At 38.2% G+C, this 26165-nt stretch overlaps 4 protein-coding genes across 4 annotated transcripts; all 4 read right to left on the bottom strand.

Annotated features, from left to right (window-relative positions):
* Nucleotides 1–4814: 4814 nt before the first annotated feature.
* LOC148215200 (olfactory receptor 6X1-like) lies at nt 4815–5636 on the bottom strand. Its single transcript, XM_088143881.1, has one exon. It carries the CDS (start codon nt 5634–5636, stop codon nt 4815–4817), a length of 822 nt encoding a protein of 273 aa, XP_088000007.1.
* A 4322-nt stretch (nt 5637–9958) lies between these two features.
* LOC148215199 (olfactory receptor 6X1-like) lies at nt 9959–10891 on the bottom strand. Its single transcript, XM_088143880.1, has one exon. It carries the CDS (start codon nt 10889–10891, stop codon nt 9959–9961), a length of 933 nt encoding a protein of 310 aa, XP_088000006.1.
* Nucleotides 10892–16022: 5131 nt separating this feature from the next.
* On the bottom strand, nt 16023–16952 carry LOC148215198 (olfactory receptor 6X1-like). The gene has a single exon (XM_088143878.1). The coding sequence runs from the start codon at nt 16950–16952 to the stop codon at nt 16023–16025; it is 930 nt and encodes a 309-aa protein (XP_088000004.1).
* A 4205-nt stretch (nt 16953–21157) lies between these two features.
* On the bottom strand, nt 21158–22090 carry LOC148215197 (olfactory receptor 6X1-like). The gene has a single exon (XM_088143877.1). The coding sequence runs from the start codon at nt 22088–22090 to the stop codon at nt 21158–21160; it is 933 nt and encodes a 310-aa protein (XP_088000003.1).
* Nucleotides 22091–26165: the final 4075 nt, after the last annotated feature.

Raw genomic sequence — 26165 nt, 5'->3', positions numbered from 1 at the left:
CTTGTTCTTTCCTAAAAAATGAGAGTAATTTATGGAAACATGATTGTTTGTTGGTTAAAGAAGGAACAAGGGAGAAATAATGAGGGATTGAAGCAAACATTAATTTGGACAATTTTCGAAAGAATGGTTGAACTGAACTACTGTGCATAGTATTCCCTGGTATTTCTGAATTGTTTAAATGTCCCCTTCCTGGTCCAACTCATACATGTTTCATTTGTTGGCTGACTTTTGGAAATGTCCTATTGCTGAGACAGCCTGTAGCCACTGAATTTGGGAACTGGAGTGAGGACGAAAACCACGTGGCTCATGTTTTGATAAGGACCTATGGGCATTCACTTTTCCTCTAAATCATATGGATATGGTTTCCTCTGGATCTTATGAATTATGATAACTGAAACCTGATAGGATATGGGAAATTGATAAGGGATCATTGGAGGAAACCATGTGCAGGATTCATAAGAAGTGAATTAATTTCTCCCCCATCCCTACTAAACAAATTCACAGACCACATTAGTAATTAGTTGTATCTCTATTTGAGTATGTAGTTTAAGGCGAACATTATTCAGTTTAATGTTAAAAGGTAAATAGTAGAGATAGGATAGCTAAGATCCCACAGTACAGATTAGCATTTTGAAGGAAGGGCTATACATAGAGGAAGAAGAGATGCGTCAGATCCCAAAGCTTTTGGATCTACCTCCTATAATCTCTAGTAAGGTCAGTAAGACTCTGTACTCAGAATCTGATAACTGCTACTTGTTGTTTCCGTCAAAACTGAGTTGGACATCGACTCTTCTTCCTGACGCAAGTGTAAGTAGCCCTCCACAAACCACTGGGACAGGGAGGTTCAGTCTCCTCCTTTTAGGAGCAGCCTGTCCACCCTCTAAGGTGAACATTTAAAGTATCCTCTGAACATGGAGATAACTACTGGAGGACCACATGATTACAGCCGCAAACCAGTTTGTTGAAAACACATTCGCTTTCTCAGACAAACTGAAGTTGATGAATGATTGTACTATTTAAAAGAAGGGAGAACATGAAGGCATGGATAAAGAACCTCTACTAAAACCCCATTTAATTGGAATTATTTCATTAAGATTCCAACAAATCCATACCACAATTTGGAACACTAGTTTGTTCAATGCTCCCTCATTACCACAAGTTATTCCATGCTCCCTCATTAAAAATAAACCATTTTCACATAGTATAAATAGAAATAGATCATTTGCAAGGAGACAAAATTACAGCATCCTTCCAGCATCAAATATGTAGAGGAAATGTTGTTTTTCCCAAAAAACCTAAACATACAGATGATCTCTTCCCCTAGCCCAGCTCTAAAAAAAATATCACTCGGGTTCAGTAGCATACAAAGTTGACAACAAAGCCAAAGAACACACCTTTTCAGCAGCATCCACATCTATTCTGAGATAGCATTCGGTAGGTTTAAGATAGATATGAGTTTTGTTCCTTAAGTTTGGATAAGGTTCTTTTTTCTTCTGACTTTCTTGCACGTACCTCAAGGACTTCTTAGCAGGCCTCTGAGGGTTACATGGATGTACCCATGCCAATTTAAGAAAACTAATTAATCTTGAGAAAATGTATGTCTATGTCTCAGGTTGCATCTTTTCTCTCTCTCTCTCTCTCTCTCTCACACACACACACACACACACACACACACTTCTTTCTTTTTCTCTGTAGTGTCTCTATAACATCTCTATCCCTTCTGTGTCTATCTCTGCCTCTACCTATACAGCTAGAGTATACTTTGTATAATACTCCTTGACGACCATATATTTTCCATCATGAACTTTGAAAGATGAGCCTTTGTGATTGAATAGATAAATAAATACTTGTTGTTGTTGCTGTCGTTATACGTATATTGTTGATGGCTCTGGAGTGACTCGGAAGAGTTACAGCAGATCAATAGTACTGAAAAATAGAACAGCTTCATATTCTTGGGTCTTGTTCATTCATTTGCTTCATGGTAATGTCTTGTATTAAAAGTACTGTTAACAATACAAGTTTACAAAAGCTTGGCGGTGGATTAAGGGCCCTGCAGGCTAGTTGATGTTCAGGTAGCCTCTAACCCTCTGTATCCATCATCTCCTTACAATTAAAAAAAAGAAAAAGACTGTGAGTTTCAGGAGGGGAGAGGCAATTGTAAAGTTCTTTCCCCCCAGCCAGTTATGGCTGAAGGTCCCTAGAAAAAGAAAGATCATGGAAAAACATTTCCTTACTGGATCTGGGACTCAGGTATTTGGCCTGAAAGTCCTGCAAGAACTGGAATCAGCTGAGTAAATTGGACAGGGAAAGTATATGCAAAAATGTCATGGGTATTTAATTTATTTCCAGGGAAGTATTGCACAGTTATGTTGTTTAACTTTGCTGAGGTGTTCTGTCCCTATATGTCTTTGTCTGTGTCCTGATTCCATCTCCTTATGTATAGATTTAGCCTCCTGTACCTTGGCTCCGCTGTCTTGTTCCCCAAGTTCTCATTGGGTTGGAGTTATGAATAACCACAAAAACAAACCAAAATCAGAAATTTATTGTTGCTCCAGCTGGTGTTACAGTTACAGCAGCTGTTACTCCATTGTTTAATTTATGATGAGCATCAACATTCCAAAACTGCTTGGACCTTGTCACTTTGGTTCAAGGAAGAAATTGACCATTTCGTGAAAAAGCTAATCCTGGAAACTTCTCCCTGACCAGGTTGCAGAGAAGCAGAGGAGATCTTCCACACTCAAGGACAAGGGTTAGCAGCACCTTGACTCTCAATCCGAGTGTCAACATTTAGTCTGGCAGGCAGGTGTGGTTGGCCTAGCTGAATGTGGAAAGATAAACCTGATGGGAGATAACCCTGAAGAATCCTGAGTTGGTGGAAGTTTGGCAATCCAAGAAAGGGAGTCTCTTATGTGTTTGTGTCTGATACCCTGCTTCAGGTTACAGACGAGGCAAATGCTGTCACTGGGGAATGTAAATGCAGGTAGTATCTCATGCAGCTGGTTTGGGGAACTGATTGTCACTGTATACGGAGTGGCATTAACAATCAAAAGGCCAACTGAAGGTGGATTGAGGTCTAGAAAAAGTGCAGCAAGGTCCCTCCTTCTATCCAATATGGAGCTGGTGATTTTAGTGAACTTGGTTTGTTCTGTTGTAATCAGCAATAGTCCATAGACGATGGATTCCTCTTTCTTAGAGCTGAGAGCCTCAGGCAAACAGGAAATTCAATTCCTTCATAGCAAATTGATTTATATTATATTCCTATATATGAAATCTTTTCCTACCCCTGAAAGAACCTGTCCTGATATATATTATTAATTATAGTCATAACATACCTTATTTATTTATACCTTATTAATTATATTCATAACATACCTCAGATTATTTATATCAGTCAGAAAGTGCACACTTTTGTAAACTGGGTGATAAAGAAAATACAGCTGTGCTTCATATTTAGATTATTATTATTATTTTAAATTTTTTAATTAAATAGTTTAATTACAATAATACAAATAGAAACTAAACTCAGGAAAAGAAGAAGAAATAGAAAGAAGAAAAGTGCACAGAAAAAAAAAGAAAATTAATAAAATAAAATAAAGAAATTTCTAGAAAAGAAGGGCAAAGAAAAAAGAAAAGAAAAAGTTACAAAGAAGTGGCTTCCAATTTTCTTAAAAGCAGTTATAAAGCCATTTCTATTTTACCTTCTGTCTCTAAGGTTACATCATAATTTCCTTCTTTCCATATTCTATCCTTTCTAATTATCAGTTCTAAAAATCACAAGTTCATGTTTTCTTTCTCCAGCAAAAAGCCCATAAGGGGTTTCGAGTCCCTAACAAATGTAAGAGTTGATCTTTCTTTGAGCCAACAAGTTAATTTTGCCACTAATACTTTTATTCTTTATTTTAAATTCAAGTCCATTTTTATCCTGAGGGTACATATCTACATTTCCTTATGAAAGCAGTAACACCTCTCCACCCTGCTAGAATTCTGAGATGGATGTCTACAAGGCATTAAAAAAGGACTTCCATAGAAGTGGGAACCTCTTCAGGCATGCGTGTATAAAGCAAGAATCACATGAAACATACTTGGGTTGGTCAAAACACAGTTCATAGAGTATTCATAAATCAATACACTAGTTTATTGATACCAAGTAGATGACCAACCACTGAGTTATATTACAGGAGACAGCAGAATAAAGAACTCAAAACTTATGGTCAGTTACGTTTAGAATAAGAAATTGTAATGGAGCATTTTTACAGAGCCACACACCATCTTAGAAAATCCTCTTCATTTTAGTTACTGCTTTCCATGGAGTTGTTTTGAAATCACTGTGTGTGTCAATAAAACGGGTTAATGTGGATATAGGACTTGGACGCAGGAGAGACAATTTTTTATTTAATTGGATGTCTCAGTAAGTTGAACGCTTCAAGTACCTAGAGATAGTTTATGTATAAGCATGGTTACACCTGTGAGATGGGAAGCTCAGGTGAAAAAGACTTTGGGTCTGAAGGCAGAAGAGATGATCTGAATTATGGTATCTATAAACCCAGAGGAACCCCACATAGTAGCTGCAATATATATTAGACATACAAATTCAGTATATTATTACATGCAAAATGTTGACGTTTGGCATAACCTAGTCATGGAGAATTCATAGATTCATACACAAGTTTGTTGAAGTCAAATGAGTAACCAGCCTCTGAGTTATAAGACAGCAAATGGAGAAGCAAGGAAATCTTACTCAATAACTCAAATCTTATCATCAGTTCTGTTTAGAAGTAGTGGGATGCAAGATTTTTAAAGAGTCCTACGCCATCTTAAAAATTCATCTTCTTTTTGGTTACTGTTTTCCGTAGAGCTGCTTTGAAGTCACTGTTCCGGATGGTGTAGATGAAAGGGTTTAACATGGGGATGAAACTTGTGTGCACAAGTGATACCACTTTGTTGAGTTGAGGATCGCCCTGAGTTGAAGGCCTCAGGTACATAAACATAAGTACTGTATAAAAAATGGTTACAACAGCGAGATGGGAGGCACAGGTGAAAAAGGCTTTGGACCGCCCGGTGGCAGAAGGGATCTGAATTATAGTGTATATAATACGCACATATGAAATCAGTGAAAACCCAAATGACCCCCACATGATAGTGACACCATATAGGGTACCTACTAATTCGATCAAAGTGGTATCAGCACAAGCCAGTTGCAAGACTGGACCAACGTCACAAAAAAAGTGATCAATAACATTATTTCCACAGTATGGGAAGGTCCACAGCACTACAGACTGAGGAAATATTAGCCCAAATGCACCCAGCCAGGCTAACAAAGCGAGATTGCGACACAGTCCGTGGGTCATAATGGTCTGATAATGTAAAGGCTTGCAAATGGCTATATAGCGGTCAAAAGACATGATAGTAAGGGTGATGAACTGGACCCCCACTGTTGTGAAGACCATGAATCCTTGAGCCAGACAACAGGCAAGGCAGATGGTGTTTTTGCCAGAGAAACTATTGGCTACCATCTTTGGTATCTCTGCTGTGGTGGAACAAATCTCAGCCATGGAGAAGTTGAGCAGGAAGAAGTACATTGGAGTATGGAGCATGGGTTCCACAGAAACAATTATGATTATTAAGGAGTGTCCCATAATTGATAGAAGATACATCAGTAGTAGGACAATATAAAATGCCATGTTCAATCCATAATCAGAAAATCCCAGAAGAATAAATTCATTTAAAACCGTAGCAGTTGACATCATCTTTTTTTTTTTCTAAAAGAACAGCAATAGCATAGGGAAATAAGTTTATTTGGCTGAACTAGGGTAGATTGGATAACACTGAGCTGGATTTCTGAACGGTTTAATTTGTTTCCCTCACAGTCTTTATTAATTACTGGAATTAATTACTAGAAGACAGGAAGCATCCTTCGCCGGAGACTGTCTGCATCTCCTAAATTTTGGGATGTGCAGAGAGGTGAGAAATTGCTTGGTTTCATTTTATTTTTACTTTACTTTATAGATTGTTTTAAAATTTACCTTTTCCTTCAGAGCACATTGAAACATTCTAAAACTGCATTTTGTTTGTTTTTAAATCTAATGCGGAAAAAATAAAACTGACAGACTTGCATCATTACATCAAACCTGCGTCAGCATTGAAGAGAAAGAGAAAGCTTGCATATTGTAGCTATTTTTTAAATGAAAGTTCTGGTAGAATTAAACAGCATGGGGTTTGAATAAATGATTAGAAAATATACAACTGAGAGATAGATAGATAGATAGATAGATAGATAGATAGATAGATAGATAGATAGATAGATAGATAGATAGATGACAGAGAGAACTCTATTAAGAAAGGAAAATTAGAGTGGCAAAAGCTAGAAGGATTTTGAAGAGTTACGGGGGATACATCTAGACAGGTATTTGCAATTTGATAAGAACTACATTAATTTCTTCCTTCTTCCCTATGGAAAAAAAATATATATTCCATGTTTTGCATTTTATAAGAAATGTACCTCTGCACATGAGATAAAAATAAATGTAAAATAATATAAATATAAAAGAAACATTATGCAACTTAATAATGGAAACTCAGGAGACTGCAGATGACCATGATGATCTAATGTCACGTAATCATGATCTGAAGGTAATACAATTTCTCTTATGAAAATATTTTTCCCCAAAACTCTGTAACACTTATGAAATCTGGAAATATTTTGAACAGAAGAATAAAGAAGAAATACCCTGGATGACAAAGGTGTTGGATCCATCTTCTGAAATCCATCAGAAGGGTTGGAAAGTTCCCCTACATGAAATCCAAGAAAACTGATGCTAGCTATCTTCCACAGCATTGAGGTGGATGTCACTAATTCTTCATGAAAGTGACCTACGCAAGTGTAGGTTGTCTTCTAACAGCAGCTGGAATGGGAAGGTTCAGTTTCCCTGTTTAAGGGACACCCCGCCCCCAGTATTTGCCCACTAAGATGAAAGTCTAAAGTATCCTGTGAATATGGGAATACCTGCCTGAGGACAAGGGGATTGCACCCCAAACCAGTCTGCTTGAAATGAGTTACAATTGTTTCTTCAGAGAAACTCAAAATGCTTAATGATTGCATTATGAAAAAGAAGGGCGAACATAGAGGAAAAATGTTTATGCAAAGCCAATTTCATCAGTCTTGTTTCATTAAAGTTCCAACAAATCCAGAACACAAACCTTGCATCAGCCACTTAAAAACATTTGAATGTGTCCTTATTAAAAATAAATCATCTGCACACAGAATTCTTCATTTGGATGAAGAGAAAGCATCAAATATGTTGACAAAATGGTTTTGGAGCAAAATGCATCAATATTCACATATGTCTTCTCCAAGCCCCTCAGATTCAGTGCCATACAAGATTTCCAGTGTATTGAAAACTAAGCCAAAGAACATACCTTTTTATCACTTCCACACCAATTCTGAGATAACGTTTAGGACAATTAATGGGGATATGAATTTTGTTCATTCAATTTGACAAGATGCTTCCCTCCCCCGCTTAGGTCTTTCTTGCTGATAGCTCAAAGATTTCTTAGGAGGCCCCTGAGCACCATATAAATCTCCCTGGGCCAATCTAAGAACACTAATTAATCTCGGAAAGTTTTGTGCACAAAGTTATTAAGATATGTGTCCATTTGTGTGTGTGCCTGTAAGTACCCTTCTGTGTATACACACACACATAGTCAGGATGTAAATATATATTGATATATTTCTCTATTAAAATAACAATTCTTTGGAAAAGTATGACAGTTCATCTAAAAATATAAACATTTAATTATCCAGTTTTTTTCGGGGGGGAGATAAATTTGCTGGCAGATCACTTTTATAGATGTTTTCTTCTTTGTATTACTTTGCCCTAACAGCCTTCCTATAATATTATTCATTGGATTCCCATGATGGCCTCTTATGAAATCCTTGACTTTTATCAACTGGCAATATTCTAAATTTTTTGTAACAATTCAGACATGGTTTAAAATATTTGATTTCCAGGTGACTGGCAATGAGGACTTTTGATGAAGCCATTGCAGAAAATGGTGAATTTCTTCAGTTGTGATGGCATCTCTTAAGGGATATTTCTCTCTCTCTCTCTCTCTCTCTCTCTCTCTCTCTCTCTCTCTCTCTCTCTCAGGTTCCATGGAAACAGCTATGATTATTAAGGAATTTCCCGTCAGTGACAGAAGGTACATCAGTAGCGGAAAAGTTTAAAATCCGATATTCAACTGATGAAATTCAGAAAATCCCAGAAGAAAAATTCAGTGAAACATGTAGCATTCGACGTCTTGTTATTTCCTAAAAAATGATAGTAATTGATGGAAACATGATTGTTTGTTGGTTAAGGAAGGAACAAGCGATAAATAATGAGGGATTGAAGCAAACGTTAATTTGCACAGTTTTCGAAAGAATGGTTGAACTGAACTACTGTGCATAGTATTCCCCAGTATTTCTGAATTGTTTCACTGTCCCCTCCCTGGTCCAACTCATCCATGTTTCATTTATTGGCTGACTTTTGGAAATGTCATAAGACTGAGACAGCCTGTAGCCACTGAATTTGGGAACTGGAGAGAGGACGAAAACCACGTGGCTCATGTTTTGATAAGGACCTCTGGGTATTCAGTTTTCCTCTAAATTGTATGGATATGATTTCCTCATATAGTATAATGATTATTTAAGTCTTTGTTTGTTTATATTTTGCAACTTATCAGCTGCTTGGAGTCCGAATGATTGAAGCTACATAAAAGACTGGCTGGAGGGACGGAGCTATGTTTAAAACTCAGAAAGGAAGGTTGACCAGGTTGAAAGGAGAAAGGCCACCCTGAGGAATCCTGAGGGGAGGAGGTGATGGTGGTGATCCAAGTAAGAGAACTTCTGAGCTTACATTATAATATCTTGATTCAGACCCAAACCAAGCCTAATGGTATCATCAGAGAATTCAGAACCAGGGGCATTTGCAGTGATGTCATTAGCTTCCAAACGGCAGACACACTTGGTTGATCAAAGGACCCTTTTTTAGCAGGTATCAACTGCCTGGCATGCATACGTGCACTTACACACACACACACACACACACACAGACAAGGAGCAGGACTTTGCTTGTCTGGTTGTACCCACCGCGTTGAAACCAGTGGCTGTTGCTATGGATAATTCCATTCAAAAGTCTTAATCAGGGAACTACCTCACTGAGGTCTAGTTTGGAGAACTGGCTGCTTATGAGCCAAGATGTTTGAAGAACAGAAATGAAAGACAACTTGAGCAAACAATAGACATAACCATCTTGAAGACCGGTTGAAGACACTTGGAACTCTAAGGCAAAAGGGAGAAAAGTGTCCCCTTCTATGGCACATGGAGAACAAGCCTGAATGGGGGAGTAGGGTTTATTTCACTGATAGGTGTACACTTCTCCCCAAAAACTGATCACTACAAACTAGCAGAGTGTTCTTCAGCAAGAGAGAGGAGAGCTGGAAGGATCGTGGAAAATATACGCAGCTGAGGGTTGGAACATTGGGTTGTACGAATTCTTAGAGCTTGGGTTTTCATTGGCAGATGTTTCATCCCCACATCTTAAGGGATAGGATCTTGAAGAACAAAGGTTTGTTGATGAGGTGTGGAATGTACAGTTGCCTGTTCTACATTACCTTAAAAAAAGAATAGCTCCTTCTTCCCCAGTTGTAGCTCTAGGATGGAGATCTGCAATGCATAAAAGGTAGATATATATAAGGTAGATATACATAAATGACCATGAACATCTGCGGGCATCCATATATGAAGCAATGCATTATCATATGCAAGATACTTGTGTTCGTTATCACACAGTTCATGGAGATTCAAATATCCATATAAAACACCTGCCACTGAATCATATTACAACAGACAGAAGAGAAAGCAATGCAATTCTGTTTAGGGGAAGAAGTGGTGGGAATGCAAGACTTTTAATGCACCATCTTAGAAACTCTTCTTTGTTTTTGTCACTACTTTCCATAGAGCTGCTTGGAAATCACTGTTCCGGATGGTATAGATGAAAGGGTTTAACATGGGGATGAAACTTGTGTGGACAAGAGACAACATTTTATTTAGTTGGATGTCCCCATGAGCTGAAGGCCTCAGGTACATAAACATAAGTACTGCGTAAAAAATGGACACAACAGCGAGATGGGAGGCACAGGTGACAAAGGCTTTGGACTGCCTGGTGGCAGAGGGGATCTGAATTATAGTGAATATAATGCACACATATGAAACCAGGGAAACCCCAAAGGAACCCCACATTATAGTGGCACCATAGAGGAACCCTATTAGCTCAATCACCCTTGTATCAGCACAAGCCAACTGCAAAACTGGACCAACGTCACAAAAGAAGTGATCAATGACTCGGCGCCCACAGTACGGGTAAAACCACACTACTAATGATTGAGGCAGTATTAGTCCAAATGCACCCAACCAAGCCAGCAAAGACAGACTGAGACAGAGTCCACTAGTCATAATGGTCTGATAATGTAAAGGTTTGCAGATGGCTACGTAGCGGTCAAAAGACATGATTGCGAGGGTGATGAACTCCACAGCTCCCATGGTGAAGACCATGAAACCTTGGGCCATGCAGCATGCAAAGCAGATGGTGTTTTTTCCAGAGAAGCCATTGACCAGCATCTTTGGTATCTCTGTTGTTGTGATACAAATCTCAGCCATGGAGAAGTTGAGGAGGAAGAAGTACATTGGAGTATGGAGCATGGGTTCCATGGAAACAACTATGATTATTAAGGAATTTCCCATAAGTGACAGAAGGTACATCAGTAGCAGAAAAATATAAAATCCCATATTCAATTGATGAAAGTCAGAAAATCCCAGAAGAATAAATTCAGTGAAACATGTAGCATTCGACATCTTGTTCTTTCCTAAAAATGAGAGTAATTTATGGAAACATGATTGTTTGTTGGTTAAAGAAGGAACAAGGGATAAATAATGAGGGATTGAAGCGAACATTAATTTGCACAGTTTTTGAAAGAATGGTTGAACTGAACTACTGTGCATAGTATTCCCCGGTATTTCTGAATTGTTTAAATGTCCCCTCCCTGGTCCAACTCATAAATGTTTCATTTATTGGCTGACTTTTGGAAATGTCCTATTGCTGAGACAGCCTGTAGCCACTGAATTAGGGAACTGGAGAGGGACAAAACCACCCGGCTCATGTTTTGATAAGGACCTATGGGCATTCAGTTTTCCTCTAAATCATATGGATATGGTTTCCTCTGGATCTTATGAATTATGATAACTGAAACCTGATAGGATATGGGAAATTGATAAGGGATCATTGGAGGAAACCATGTGCAGGATTCATAAGAACTGAATTAATTTCTCCCCCATCCCTACTAAACAAATTCACAGACCACATTAATAATTAGCTGTATCTCTATTTCAGTATGTAGTTTAAGGCGAACATTATTCAGTTTAATGTTAAAAGGTCAATAGCAGAGATAGGATAGCTAAGATCCCACAGTACAGAATAGCATTTTGAAGGAAGGGCTGTACATAGAGGAAGAAGAGATGCGTCAGATCCCAGAGCTTTTGGATCTACCACCAATAATCTCTAGTAAGGTCGGTAAGACTCTGTACTCAGAATCTGATAACTGCTACTTGTTGTTTCCGTCAAAACTGAGTTGGACATCGACTCTTCTTCCTGACGCAAGTATAAGTAGCCCTCCACAAACCACTGGGACAGGGAGGTTCAGTCTCCTCCTTTTAGGAGCAGCCTGTCCACCCTCTAAGGTGAACATTTAAAGTATCCTCTGAACATGGAGATAACTACTGGAGGACCACATGATTACAGTCCCAAACCAGTTTGTTGAAAACGCATTCGCTTTCTCAGACAAACTGAAGTTGATGAATGATTGTACTATTTAAAAGAAGGGAGAACATGAAGGCATGGATAAAGAACCTCTACTAAAACCCCATTTAATTGAAATTATTTCATTAAGATTCCAACAAATCCATACCACAACTTGGAACACTAGTTTGTTCAATGCTCCCTCATTACCACAAGTTATTCCATGCTCCCTCATTAAAAATAAACCATTTTAATATAGTATAAAGAGAAATAGATCATTTGCAAGGAGACAAAATTACAGCATCCTTCCATCATCAAATATGTAGAGGAAATGTTGTTTTTCCCAAAAACTTAAACATACAGATGATCTCTTCCCCTAGCCCAGCTCTAAAAAAAATATCACTCGGGTTCAGTAGCACACAAAGTTGACAACAAAGCCAAAGAACACACCTTTTAGCAGCATCCACATCTATTCTGAGATAGCATTCGGTAAGTTTAAGATAGATATGAGTTTTGTTCCTTAAGTTTGGATAAGGTTCTTTTTTCTTCTGACTTTCTTGCACGTACCTCAAGGACTTCTTAGAAGGCCTCTGAGGGTTACATGGATGTATCCATGCCAATTTAAGAAAACTAATTAATCTTGAGAAAATGTATGTCTATGTCTCAGGTTGCATCTTTTTCTCCCTCTCTCTCTCTCTCTCTCTCTCTCTCTCACACACACACACACACACACACTTCTTTCTTTTTCTCTGTAGTGTCTCTGTCTATAACATCTCTATCCCTTCTGTGTCTATCTCTGCCTCTACCTATACAGCTAGAGTATACTTTGTATAATACTCCTTGACGACCATATATTTTCCATCATGAACTTTGAAAGATGAGCCTTTTGTGATTGAATAGATAAATAAATACTTGTTGTTGTTGCTGTCGTTATACATATATTGTTGATGGCTCTGGAGTGACTCGGAAGAGTTACAGCAGATCAATAGTACTGAAAAATAGAACAGCTTCATATTCTTGGGTCTTGTTCATTCATTTGCTCCATGGTAATGTCTTGTATTAAAAGTACTGTTAACAATACAAGTTTACAAAAACTTGTAAATCCACTTGGCGGTGGATTAAGGGCCCTGCAGGCTAGTTGATGTTCATGTAGCCTCTAACCCTCTGTATCCATCATCTCGTACATTTAAAAAAAAAAAAAAGACTGTGAGTTTCAGGAGGGGAGAGGCAATTGTAAAGTTCTTTTCCCCCAGCCAGTTATGGCTGAAGGTCCCTAGAAAAAGAACGATCATGGAAACACATTTCCTTACTGGATCTGGGACTCAGGTATTTGGCCTGAAAGTCCTGCAAGGACTGGAATCAGCTGAGTAAATTGGACAGGGAAAGTATATGCAAAAATGTCATGGGTATTTAATTTATTTCAGGAAGCATTGCACAGTTATGTTGTTTAACTTTGCTGAGGTGTTCTGTCCCTATATGTCTTTGTCTGTGTCCTGATTCCATCTCCTTATGTATAGATTTAGCCTCCTGTACTTTGGCTCCGCTGTCTTGTTCCCCAAGTTCTCACTGGGTTGGAGTTATGAATAACCACAAAAACAAACCAAAATCAGAAATTTATTGTTGCTCCAGTTGGTGTTACAATTACAGCAGCTGTTACTCCAGTGTTTAATTTATGATGAGCATCAACATTCCAAAACTGCTTGGACCTTGTCACTTTGGTTCAAGGAAGAAATTGACCCATTTTGTGAAAAAGCTAATCCTGGAAACTTCTCCCTGACCAGGTTGCAGAGAAGCAGAGGAGATCTTCCACACTCAAGGACAAGGGTTAGCAGCACCTTGACTCTCAATCCGAGTGTCAACATTTAGTCTGGCAGGCAGGTGTGGTTGGCCTAGCTGAATGTGGAAAGATAAACCTGATGGAAGATAACCCTGAAGAATCCTGAGTTGGTGGAAGTTTGGCAATCCAAGAAAGGGAGTCTCTTATGTGTTTGTGTCTGATACCCTGCTTCAGGTTACAGACGAGGCAAATGCTGTCACTGGGGAATGTAAACGCAGGTAGTATCTCATGCAGCTGGTTTGGGGAACTGATTGTCACTGTATACGGAGTGGCATTAACAATCAAAAGGCCAACTGAAGGTGGATTGAGGTCTAGAAAAAGTGCAGCAAGGTCCCTCCTTCTATCCAATATGGAGAACCAAACTAAAATCAGGGTTATTCTGTTCCACTAATGACCCTGTGGAGCGTTCTCCATAAAAACAGATGATTAGAGCCTGGGCAGGTCCCTTGACCAAAAGTGAGAGGGAGAGCTGGAAAGCCCACCTTCATCCTCTACTGCCTTTCCCCATCTGCCTCAGGATAAGACCAGTTCTGATCGTTCATATGAGTGAAACAATCAGGAAACTCTGGGGAGCTATTGTCTCATTCCTCTTCTAGACATCAGGATAACCTTAAATTAGTTTCTCCTATTCCCTCCACAAATGCATTACTATTTTGATCTCAGGGGAATATGTGATGCTTCAGAAGAGCTGGTGATTTTAGTGAACTTGGTTTGTTCTGTTGTAATCAGCAATAGTCCATAGACGATGGATTCCTCTTTCTTAGAGCTGAGAGCCTCAGGCAAAGAGGAAATTCAATTCCTTCATAGCAAATTGATTTATATTATATTCCTATTTATGAAACCTTTTCCTACCCCTGAGAGAACCTGTCCTGATATATATTATAATTATATTCATAACATACCTTATCTCAGATTATTTATATCAGTCAGAAAGTGCACACTTTTGTAAACTCTGGGTGATAAAGAAAATACAGCTCTGCTTCATATTTAGATTATTATTATTATTTTAAATTTTTTAATTAAACAGTTTAATTACAATAATACAAATACAAACTAAACTCAGGAAAAGAAGAAGAAATAGAAAGAAGAAAAGTGCAAAGAAAAAAAAAGAAAATTAATAAAATAAAATAAAATAAAATAAAGAAATTTCTAGAAAAGAAGGGCAAAGAAAAAAGAAAAGAAAAAGTTAAAAAAGAAGTGGCTTCCAATTTTCTTAAAAGCAGTTATAAAGCCATTTCTATTTTACCTTCTGTCTCTAAGGTTACATCATAATTTCCTTCTTTCCATATTCTATCCTAATTATCAATTCTAAAAATCACAAGTTCATGTTTTCTTTCTCCAGCAAAAGCCCATAAGGGGTTTCCAGTCCCTAACAAATGTAAGAGTTGATCTTTCTTTGAGCCAACAAGTTAATTTTGCCACTAATACTTTTATTCTTTATTTTAAATTCAAGTCCATTTTTATCCTGAGGGTACATATCTACATTTCCTTATGAAAGCAGTAACACCTCTCCACCCTGCTAGAATTCTGAGATGGATGTCTACAAGGCATTAAAAGGACTTCCATAGAAGTGGGAACCTCTTCAGGCATGCGTGTATAAAGCAAGAATCACATGAAACATACTTGGGTTGGTCAAAACACAGTTCATAGAGTATTCATAAATCAATACACTAGTTTATTGATACCAAGTAGATGACCAACCACTGAGTTATATTACAGGAGACAGCAGAATAAAGAACTCAAAACTTATGGTCAGTTACGTTTAGAATAAGAAATTGTAATGGAGCATTTTTACAGAGCCACACACCATCTTAGAAAATCCTCTTCATTTTAGTTACTGCTTTCCATGGAGTTGTTTTGAAATCACTGTGTGTGTCAATAAAACGGGTTAATGTGGATATAGGACTTGGACGCAGGAGAGACAATTTTTATTTAATTGGATGTCTCAGTAAGTTGAACGCTTCAAGTACCTAGAGATAGTTTATGTATAAGCATGGTTACACCTGTGAGATGGGAAGCTCAGGTGAAAAAGGCTTTGGGTCTGAAGGCAGAAGAGATGATCTGAATTATGGTATCTATAAACCCAGAGGAACCCCACATAGTAGCTGCAATATATATTAGACATACAAATTCAGTATATTATTACATGCAAAATGTTGACGTTTGGCATAACCTAGTCATGGAGAATTCATAGATTCATACACAAGTTTGTTGAAGTCAAATGAGTAACCAGCCTCTGAGTTATAAGACAGCAAATGGAGAAGCAAGGAAATCTTACTCAATAACTCAAATCTTATCATCAGTTCTGTTTAGAAGTAGTGGGTTGCAAGATTTTTAAAGAGTCCTACGCCATCTTAAAAATTCATCTTCTTTTTGGTTACTGTTTTCCGTAGAGCTGCTTTGAAGTCACTGTTCCGGATGGTGTAGATGAAAGGGTTTAACATGGGGATGAAACTTGTGTGCACAAGTGATACCACTTTGTTGAGTTGAGGATCGCCCTGAGTTGAAGGCCTCAGGTACATAAACATAAGTACTGTATAAAAAATGGTTACAACAGCGAGATGGGAGGCACAGGTGAAAAAGGCTTTGGACCGCCCGGTGGCAGAAGGGATCTGAATTATAGTGTATATAATACGCACATATGAAATCAGTGAAAACCCAAATGACCCCCACATGATAGTGACACCATATAGGGTACCTACTAATTCGATCAAAGTGGTATCAGCACAAGCCAGTTGCAAGACTGGACCAACGTCACAAAAAAAGTGATCAATAACATTATTTCCACAGTATGGGAAGGTCCACAGCACTACAGACTGAGGAAATATTAGCCCAAATGCACCCAGCCAGGCTAACAAAGCGAGATTGCGACACAGTCCGTGGGTCATAATGGTCTGATAATGTAAAGGCTTGCAAATGGCTATATAGCGGTCAAAAGACATGATAGTAAGGGTGATGAACTGGACCCCCACTGTTGTGAAGACCATGAATCCTTGAGCCAGACAACAGGCAAGGCAGATGGTGTTTTTGCCAGAGAAACTATTGGCTACCATCTTTGGTATCTCTGCTGTGGTGGAACAAATCTCAGCCATGGAGAAGTTGAGCAGGAAGAAGTACATTGGAGTATGGAGCATGGGTTCCACAGAAACAATTATGATTATTAAGGAGTGTCCCATAATTGATAGAAGATACATCAGTAGTAGGACAATATAAAATGCCATGTTCAATCCATAATCAGAAAATCCCAGAAGAATAAATTCATTTAAAACCGTAGCATTTGACATCATCTTTTTTTTTTTTTCTAAAAGAACAGCAATAGCATAGGGAAATAAGTTTATTTGGCTGAACTAGGGTAGATTGGATAACACTGAGCTGGATTTCTGAACGGTTTAATTTGTTTCCCTCACAGTCTTTATTAATTACTGGAATTAATTACTAGAAGACAGGAAGCATCCTTCGCCGGAGACTGTCTGCATCTCCTAAATTTTGGGATGTGCAGAGAGGTGAGAAATTGCTTGGTTTCATTTTATTTTTACTTTACTTTATAGATTGTTTTAAAATTTACCTTTTCCTTCAGAGCACATTGAAACATTCTAAAACTGCATTTTGTTTGTTTTTAAATCTAATGCGGAAAAATAAAACTGACAGACTTGCATCATTACATCAAACCTGCGTCAGCATTGAAGAGAAAGAGAAAGCTTGCATATTGTAGCTATTTTTTAAATGAAAGTTCTGGTAGAATTAAACAGCATGGGGTTTGAATAAATGATTAGAAAATATACAACTGAGAGATAGATAGATAGATAGATAGATAGATAGATAGATAGATAGATAGATAGATAGATAGATAGATGACAGAGAGAACTCTATTAAGAAAGGAAAATTAGAGTGGCAAAAGCTAGAAGGATTTTGAAGAGTTACGGGGGATACATCTAGACAGGTATTTGCAATTTGATAAGAACTACATTAATTTCTTCCTTCTTCCCTATGGAAAAAAAATATATATTCCATGTTTTGCATTTTATAAGAAATGTACCTCTGCACATGAGATAAAAATAAATGTAAAATAATATAAATATAAAAGAAACATTATGCAACTTAATAATGGAAACTCAGGAGACTGCAGATGACCATGATGATCTAATGTCACGTAATCATGATCTGAAGGTAATACAATTTCTCTTATGAAAATATTTTTCCCCAAAACTCTGTAACACTTATGAAATCTGGAAATATTTTGAACAGAAGAATAAAGAAGAAATACCCTGGATGACAAAGGTGTTGGATCCATCTTCTGAAATCCATCAGAAGGGTTGGAAAGTTCCCCTACATGAAATCCAAGAAAACTGATGCTAGCTATCTTCCACAGCATTGAGGTGGATGTCACTAATTCTTCATGAAAGTGACCTACGCAAGTGTAGGTTGTCTTCTAACAGCAGCTGGAATGGGAAGGTTCAGTTTCCCTGTTTAAGGGACACCCCGCCCCCAGTATTTGCCCACTAAGATGAAAGTCTAAAGTATCCTGTGAATATGGGAATACCTGCCTGAGGACAAGGGGATTGCACCCCAAACCAGTCTGCTTGAAATGAGTTACAATTGTTTCTTCAGAGAAACTCAAAATGCTTAATGATTGCATTATGAAAAAGAAGGGCGAACATAGAGGAAAAATGTTTATGCAAAGCCAATTTCATCAGTCTTGTTTCATTAAAGTTCCAACAAATCCAGAACACAAACCTTGCATCAGCCACTTAAAAACATTTGAATGTGTCCTTATTAAAAATAAATCATCTGCACACAGAATTCTTCATTTGGATGAAGAGAAAGCATCAAATATGTTGACAAAATGGTTTTGGAGCAAAATGCATCAATATTCACATATGTCTTCTCCAAGCCCCTCAGATTCAGTGCCATACAAGATTTCCAGTGTATTGAAAACTAAGCCAAAGAACATACCTTTTTATCACTTCCACACCAATTCTGAGATAACGTTTAGGACAATTAATGGGGATATGAATTTTGTTCATTCAATTTGACAAGATGCTTCCCTCCCCCGCTTAGGTCTTTCTTGCTGATAGCTCAAAGATTTCTTAGGAGGCCCCTGAGCACCATATAAATCTCCCTGGGCCAATCTAAGAACACTAATTAATCTCGGAAAGTTTTGTGCACAAAGTTATTAAGATATGTGTCCATTTGTGTGTGTGCCTGTAAGTACCCTTCTGTGTATACACACACACATAGTCAGGATGTAAATATATATTGATATATTTCTCTATTAAAATAACAATTCTTTGGAAAAGTATGACAGTTCATCTACAAATATAAACATTTAATTATCCAGTTTTTTCGGGGGAGATAAATTTGCTGGCAGATCACTTTTATAGATGTTTTCTTCTTTGTATTACTTTGCCCTAACAGCCTTCCTATAATATTATTCATTGGATTCCCATGATGGCCTCTTATGAAATCCTTGACTTTTATCAACTGGCAATATTCTAAATTTTTTGTAACAATTCAGACATGGTTTAAAATATTTGATTTCCAGGTGACTGGCAATGAGGACTTTTGATGAAGCCATTGCAGAAAATGGTGAATTTCTTCAGTTGTGATGGCATCTCTTAAGGGATATTTCTCTCTCTCTCTCTCTCTCTCTCTCTCTCTCTCTCTCTCTCTCTCTCTCTCAGGTTCCATGGAAACAGCTATGATTATTAAGGAATTTCCCGTCAGTGACAGAAGGTACATCAGTAGCGGAAAAGTTTAAAATCCGATATTCAACTGATGAAATTCAGAAAATCCCAGAAGAAAAATTCAGTGAAACATGTAGCATTCGACGTCTTGTTATTTCCTAAAAAATGATAGTAATTGATGGAAACATGATTGTTTGTTGGTTAAGGAAGGAACAAGCGATAAATAATGAGGGATTGAAGCAAACGTTAATTTGCACAGTTTTCGAAAGAATGGTTGAACTGAACTACTGTGCATAGTATTCCCCAGTATTTCTGAATTGTTTCACTGTCCCCTCCCTGGTCCAACTCATCCATGTTTCATTTATTGGCTGACTTTTGGAAATGTCATAAGACTGAGACAGCCTGTAGCCACTGAATTTGGGAACTGGAGAGAGGACGAAAACCACGTGGCTCATGTTTTGATAAGGACCTCTGGGTATTCAGTTTTCCTCTAAATTGTATGGATATGATTTCCTCATATAGTATAATGATTATTTAAGTCTTTGTTTGTTTATATTTTGCAACTTATCAGCTGCTTGGAGTCCGAATGATTGAAGCTACATAAAAGACTGGCTGGAGGGACGGAGCTATGTTTAAAACTCAGAAAGGAAGGTTGACCAGGTTGAAAGGAGAAAGGCCACCCTGAGGAATCCTGAGGGGAGGAGGTGATGGTGGTGATCCAAGTAAGAGAACTTCTGAGCTTACATTATAATATCTTGATTCAGACCCAAACCAAGCCTAATGGTATCATCAGAGAATTCAGAACCAGGGGCATTTGCAGTGATGTCATTAGCTTCCAAACGGCAGACACACTTGGTTGATCAAAGGACCCTTTTTTAGCAGGTATCAACTGCCTGGCATGCATACGTGCACTTACACACACACACACACACACACAGACAAGGAGCAGGACTTTGCTTGTCTGGTTGTACCCACCGCGTTGAAACCAGTGGCTGTTGCTATGGATAATTCCATTCAAAAGTCTTAATCAGGGAACTACCTCACTGAGGTCTAGTTTGGAGAACTGGCTGCTTATGAGCCAAGATGTTTGAAGAACAGAAATGAAAGACAACTTGAGCAAACAATAGACATAACCATCTTGAAGACCGGTTGAAGACACTTGGAACTCTAAGGCAAAAGGGAGAAAAGTGTCCCCTTCTATGGCACATGGAGAACAAGCCTGAATGGGGGAGTAGGGTTTATTTCACTGATAGGTGTACACTTCTCCCCAAAAACTGATCACTACAAACTAGCAGAGTGTTCTTCAGCAAGAGAGAGGAGAGCTGGAAGGATCGTGGAAAATATACGCAGCTGAGGGTTGGAACATTGGGTTGTACGAATTCTTAGAGCTTGGGTTTTCATTGGCAGATGTTTCATCCCCACATCTTAAGGGATAGGATCTTGAAGAACAAAGGTTTGTTGATGAGGTGTGGAATGTACAGTTGCCTGTTCTACATTACCTTAAAAAAGAATAGCTCCTTCTTCCCCAGTTGTAGCTCTAGGATGGAGATCTGCAATGCATAAAAGGTAGATATATATAAGGTAGATATACATAAATGACCATGAACATCTGCGGGCATCCATATATGAAGCAATGCATTATCATATGCAAGATACTTGTGTTCGTTATCACACAGTTCATGGAGATTCAAATATCCATATAAAACACCTGCCACTGAATCATATTACAACAGACAGAAGAGAAAGCAATGCAATTCTGTTTAGGGGAAGAAGTGGTGGGAATGCAAGACTTTTAATGCACCATCTTAGAAACTCTTCTTTGTTTTTGTCACTACTTTCCATAGAGCTGCTTGGAAATCACTGTTCCGGATGGTATAGATGAAAGGGTTTAACATGGGGATGAAACTTGTGTGGACAAGAGACAACATTTTATTTAGTTGGATGTCCCCATGAGCTGAAGGCCTCAGGTACATAAACATAAGTACTGCGTAAAAAATGGACACAACAGCGAGATGGGAGGCACAGGTGACAAAGGCTTTGGACTGCCTGGTGGCAGAGGGGATCTGAATTATAGTGAATATAATGCACACATATGAAACCAGGGAAACCCCAAAGGAACCCCACATTATAGTGGCACCATAGAGGAACCCTATTAGCTCAATCACCCTTGTATCAGCACAAGCCAACTGCAAAACTGGACCAACGTCACAAAAGAAGTGATCAATGACTCGGCGCCCACAGTACGGGTAAAACCACACTACTAATGATTGAGGCAGTATTAGTCCAAATGCACCCAACCAAGCCAGCAAAGACAGACTGAGACAGAGTCCACTAGTCATAATGGTCTGATAATGTAAAGGTTTGCAGATGGCTACGTAGCGGTCAAAAGACATGATTGCGAGGGTGATGAACTCCACAGCTCCCATGGTGAAGACCATGAAACCTTGGGCCATGCAGCATGCAAAGCAGATGGTGTTTTTTCCAGAGAAGCCATTGACCAGCATCTTTGGTATCTCTGTTGTTGTGATACAAATCTCAGCCATGGAGAAGTTGAGGAGGAAGAAGTACATTGGAGTATGGAGCATGGGTTCCATGGAAACAACTATGATTATTAAGGAATTTCCCATAAGTGACAGAAGGTACATCAGTAGCAGAAAAATATAAAATCCCATATTCAATTGATGAAAGTCAGAAAATCCCAGAAGAATAAATTCAGTGAAACATGTAGCATTCGACATCTTGTTCTTTCCTAAAAATGAGAGTAATTTATGGAAACATGATTGTTTGTTGGTTAAAGAAGGAACAAGGGATAAATAATGAGGGATTGAAGCGAACATTAATTTGCACAGTTTTTGAAAGAATGGTTGAACTGAACTACTGTGCATAGTATTCCCCGGTATTTCTGAATTGTTTAAATGTCCCCTCCCTGGTCCAACTCATAAATGTTTCATTTATTGGCTGACTTTTGGAAATGTCCTATTGCTGAGACAGCCTGTAGCCACTGAATTAGGGAACTGGAGAGGGACAAAAACCACCCGGCTCATGTTTTGATAAGGACCTATGGGCATTCAGTTTTCCTCTAAATCATATGGATATGGTTTCCTCTGGATCTTATGAATTATGATAACTGAAACCTGATAGGATATGGGAAATTGATAAGGGATCATTGGAGGAAACCATGTGCAGGATTCATAAGAACTGAATTAATTTCTCCCCCATCCCTACTAAACAAATTCACAGACCACATTAATAATTAGCTGTATCTCTATTTCAGTATGTAGTTTAAGGCGAACATTATTCAGTTTAATGTTAAAAGGTCAATAGCAGAGATAGGATAGCTAAGATCCCACAGTACAGAATAGCATTTTGAAGGAAGGGCTGTACATAGAGGAAGAAGAGATGCGTCAGATCCCAGAGCTTTTGGATCTACCACCAATAATCTCTAGTAAGGTCGGTAAGACTCTGTACTCAGAATCTGATAACTGCTACTTGTTGTTTCCGTCAAAACTGAGTTGGACATCGACTCTTCTTCCTGACGCAAGTATAAGTAGCCCTCCACAAACCACTGGGACAGGGAGGTTCAGTCTCCTCCTTTTAGGAGCAGCCTGTCCACCCTCTAAGGTGAACATTTAAAGTATCCTCTGAACATGGAGATAACTACTGGAGGACCACATGATTACAGTCCCAAACCAGTTTGTTGAAAACGCATTCGCTTTCTCAGACAAACTGAAGTTGATGAATGATTGTACTATTTAAAAGAAGGGAGAACATGAAGGCATGGATAAAGAACCTCTACTAAAACCCCATTTAATTGAAATTATTTCATTAAGATTCCAACAAATCCATACCACAACTTGGAACACTAGTTTGTTCAATGCTCCCTCATTACCACAAGTTATTCCATGCTCCCTCATTAAAAATAAACCATTTTAATATAGTATAAAGAGAAATAGATCATTTGCAAGGAGACAAAATTACAGCATCCTTCCATCATCAAATATGTAGAGGAAATGTTGTTTTTCCCAAAAAACTTAAACATACAGATGATCTCTTCCCCTAGCCCAGCTCTAAAAAAAATATCACTCGGGTTCAGTAGCACACAAAGTTGACAACAAAGCCAAAGAACACACCTTTTTAGCAGCATCCACATCTATTCTGAGATAGCATTCGGTAAGTTTAAGATAGATATGAGTTTTGTTCCTTAAGTTTGGATAAGGTTCTTTTTTCTTCTGACTTTCTTGCACGTACCTCAAGGACTTCTTAGAAGGCCTCTGAGGGTTACATGGATGTATCCATGCCAATTTAAGAAAACTAATTAATCTTGAGAAAATGTATGTCTATGTCTCAGGTTGCATCTTTTCTCTCCCACTCTCTCTCTCTCTCTCTCTCTCTCTCACACACACACACACACACACACTTCTTTCTTTTTCTCTGTAGTGTCTCTGTCTATAACATCTCTATCCCTTCTGTGTCTATCTCTGCCTCTACCTATACAGCTAGAGTATACTTTGTATAATACTCCTTGACGACCATATATTTTCCATCATGAACTTTGAAAGATGAGCCTTTGTGATTGAATAGATAAATAAATACTTGTTGTTGTTGCTGTCGTTATACATATATTGTTGATGGCTCTGGAGTGACTCGGAAGAGTTACAGCAGATCAATAGTACTGAAAAATAGAACAGCTTCATATTCTTGGGTCTTGTTCATTCATTTGCTCCATGGTAATGTCTTGTATTAAAAGTACTGTTAACAATACAAGTTTACAAAAACTTGTAAATCCACTTGGCGGTGGATTAAGGGCCCTGCAGGCTAGTTGATGTTCATGTAGCCTCTAACCCTCTGTATCCATCATCTCGTACATTTAAAAAAAAAAAAAAGACTGTGAGTTTCAGGAGGGGAGAGGCAATTGTAAAGTTCTTTTCCCCCAGCCAGTTATGGCTGAAGGTCCCTAGAAAAAGAACGATCATGGAAACACATTTCCTTACTGGATCTGGGACTCAGGTATTTGGCCTGAAAGTCCTGCAAGGACTGGAATCAGCTGAGTAAATTGGACAGGGAAAGTATATGCAAAAATGTCATGGGTATTTAATTTATTTCCAGGGAAGCATTGCACAGTTATGTTGTTTAACTTTGCTGAGGTGTTCTGTCCCTATATGTCTTTGTCTGTGTCCTGATTCCATCTCCTTATGTATAGATTTAGCCTCCTGTACTTTGGCTCCGCTGTCTTGTTCCCCAAGTTCTCACTGGGTTGGAGTTATGAATAACCACAAAAACAAACCAAAATCAGAAATTTATTGTTGCTCCAGTTGGTGTTACAATTACAGCAGCTGTTACTCCAGTGTTTAATTTATGATGAGCATCAACATTCCAAAACTGCTTGGACCTTGTCACTTTGGTTCAAGGAAGAAATTGACCCATTTTGTGAAAAAGCTAATCCTGGAAACTTCTCCCTGACCAGGTTGCAGAGAAGCAGAGGAGATCTTCCACACTCAAGGACAAGGGTTAGCAGCACCTTGACTCTCAATCCGAGTGTCAACATTTAGTCTGGCAGGCAGGTGTGGTTGGCCTAGCTGAATGTGGAAAGATAAACCTGATGGAAGATAACCCTGAAGAATCCTGAGTTGGTGGAAGTTTGGCAATCCAAGAAAGGGAGTCTCTTATGTGTTTGTGTCTGATACCCTGCTTCAGGTTACAGACGAGGCAAATGCTGTCACTGGGGAATGTAAACGCAGGTAGTATCTCATGCAGCTGGTTTGGGGAACTGATTGTCACTGTATACGGAGTGGCATTAACAATCAAAAGGCCAACTGAAGGTGGATTGAGGTCTAGAAAAAGTGCAGCAAGGTCCCTCCTTCTATCCAATATGGAGAACCAAACTAAAATCAGGGTTATTCTGTTCCACTAATGACCCTGTGGAGCGTTCTCCATAAAAACAGATGATTAGAGCCTGGGCAGGTCCCTTGACCAAAAGTGAGAGGGAGAGCTGGAAAGCCCACCTTCATCCTCTACTGCCTTTCCCCATCTGCCTCAGGATAAGACCAGTTCTGATCGTTCATATGAGTGAAACAATCAGGAAACTCTGGGGAGCTATTGTCTCATTCCTCTTCTAGACATCAGGATAACCTTAAATTAGTTTCTCCTATTCCCTCCACAAATGCATTACTATTTTGATCTCAGGGGAATATGTGATGCTTCAGAAGAGCTGGTGATTTTAGTGAACTTGGTTTGTTCTGTTGTAATCAGCAATAGTCCATAGACGATGGATTCCTCTTTCTTAGAGCTGAGAGCCTCAGGCAAAGAGGAAATTCAATTCCTTCATAGCAAATTGATTTATATTATATTCCTATTTATGAAACCTTTTCCTACCCCTGAGAGAACCTGTCCTGATATATATTATAATTATATTCATAACATACCTTATCTCAGATTATTTATATCAGTCAGAAAGTGCACACTTTTGTAAACTCTGGGTGATAAAGAAAATACAGCTCTGCTTCATATTTAGATTATTATTATTATTTTAAATTTTTTAATTAAACAGTTTAATTACAATAATACAAATACAAACTAAACTCAGGAAAAGAAGAAGAAATAGAAAGAAGAAAAGTGCAAAGAAAAAAAAAGAAAATTAATAAAATAAAATAAAATAAAATAAAGAAATTTCTAGAAAAGAAGGGCAAAGAAAAAAGAAAAGAAAAAGTTAAAAAAGAAGTGGCTTCCAATTTTCTTAAAAGCAGTTATAAAGCCATTTCTATTTTACCTTCTGTCTCTAAGGTTACATCATAATTTCCTTCTTTCCATATTCTA

Source organism: Python bivittatus, unplaced genomic scaffold, assembly GCF_059951505.1.
Source record: "Python bivittatus isolate LINGU-HERP-01145 unplaced genomic scaffold, Pbiv_v1 ctg000430_np1212, whole genome shotgun sequence".
Classification (NCBI taxonomy): Eukaryota; Metazoa; Chordata; class Lepidosauria; order Squamata; family Pythonidae; genus Python; species Python bivittatus.
This window is presented reverse-complemented; position numbering and strand designations above follow the sequence as displayed.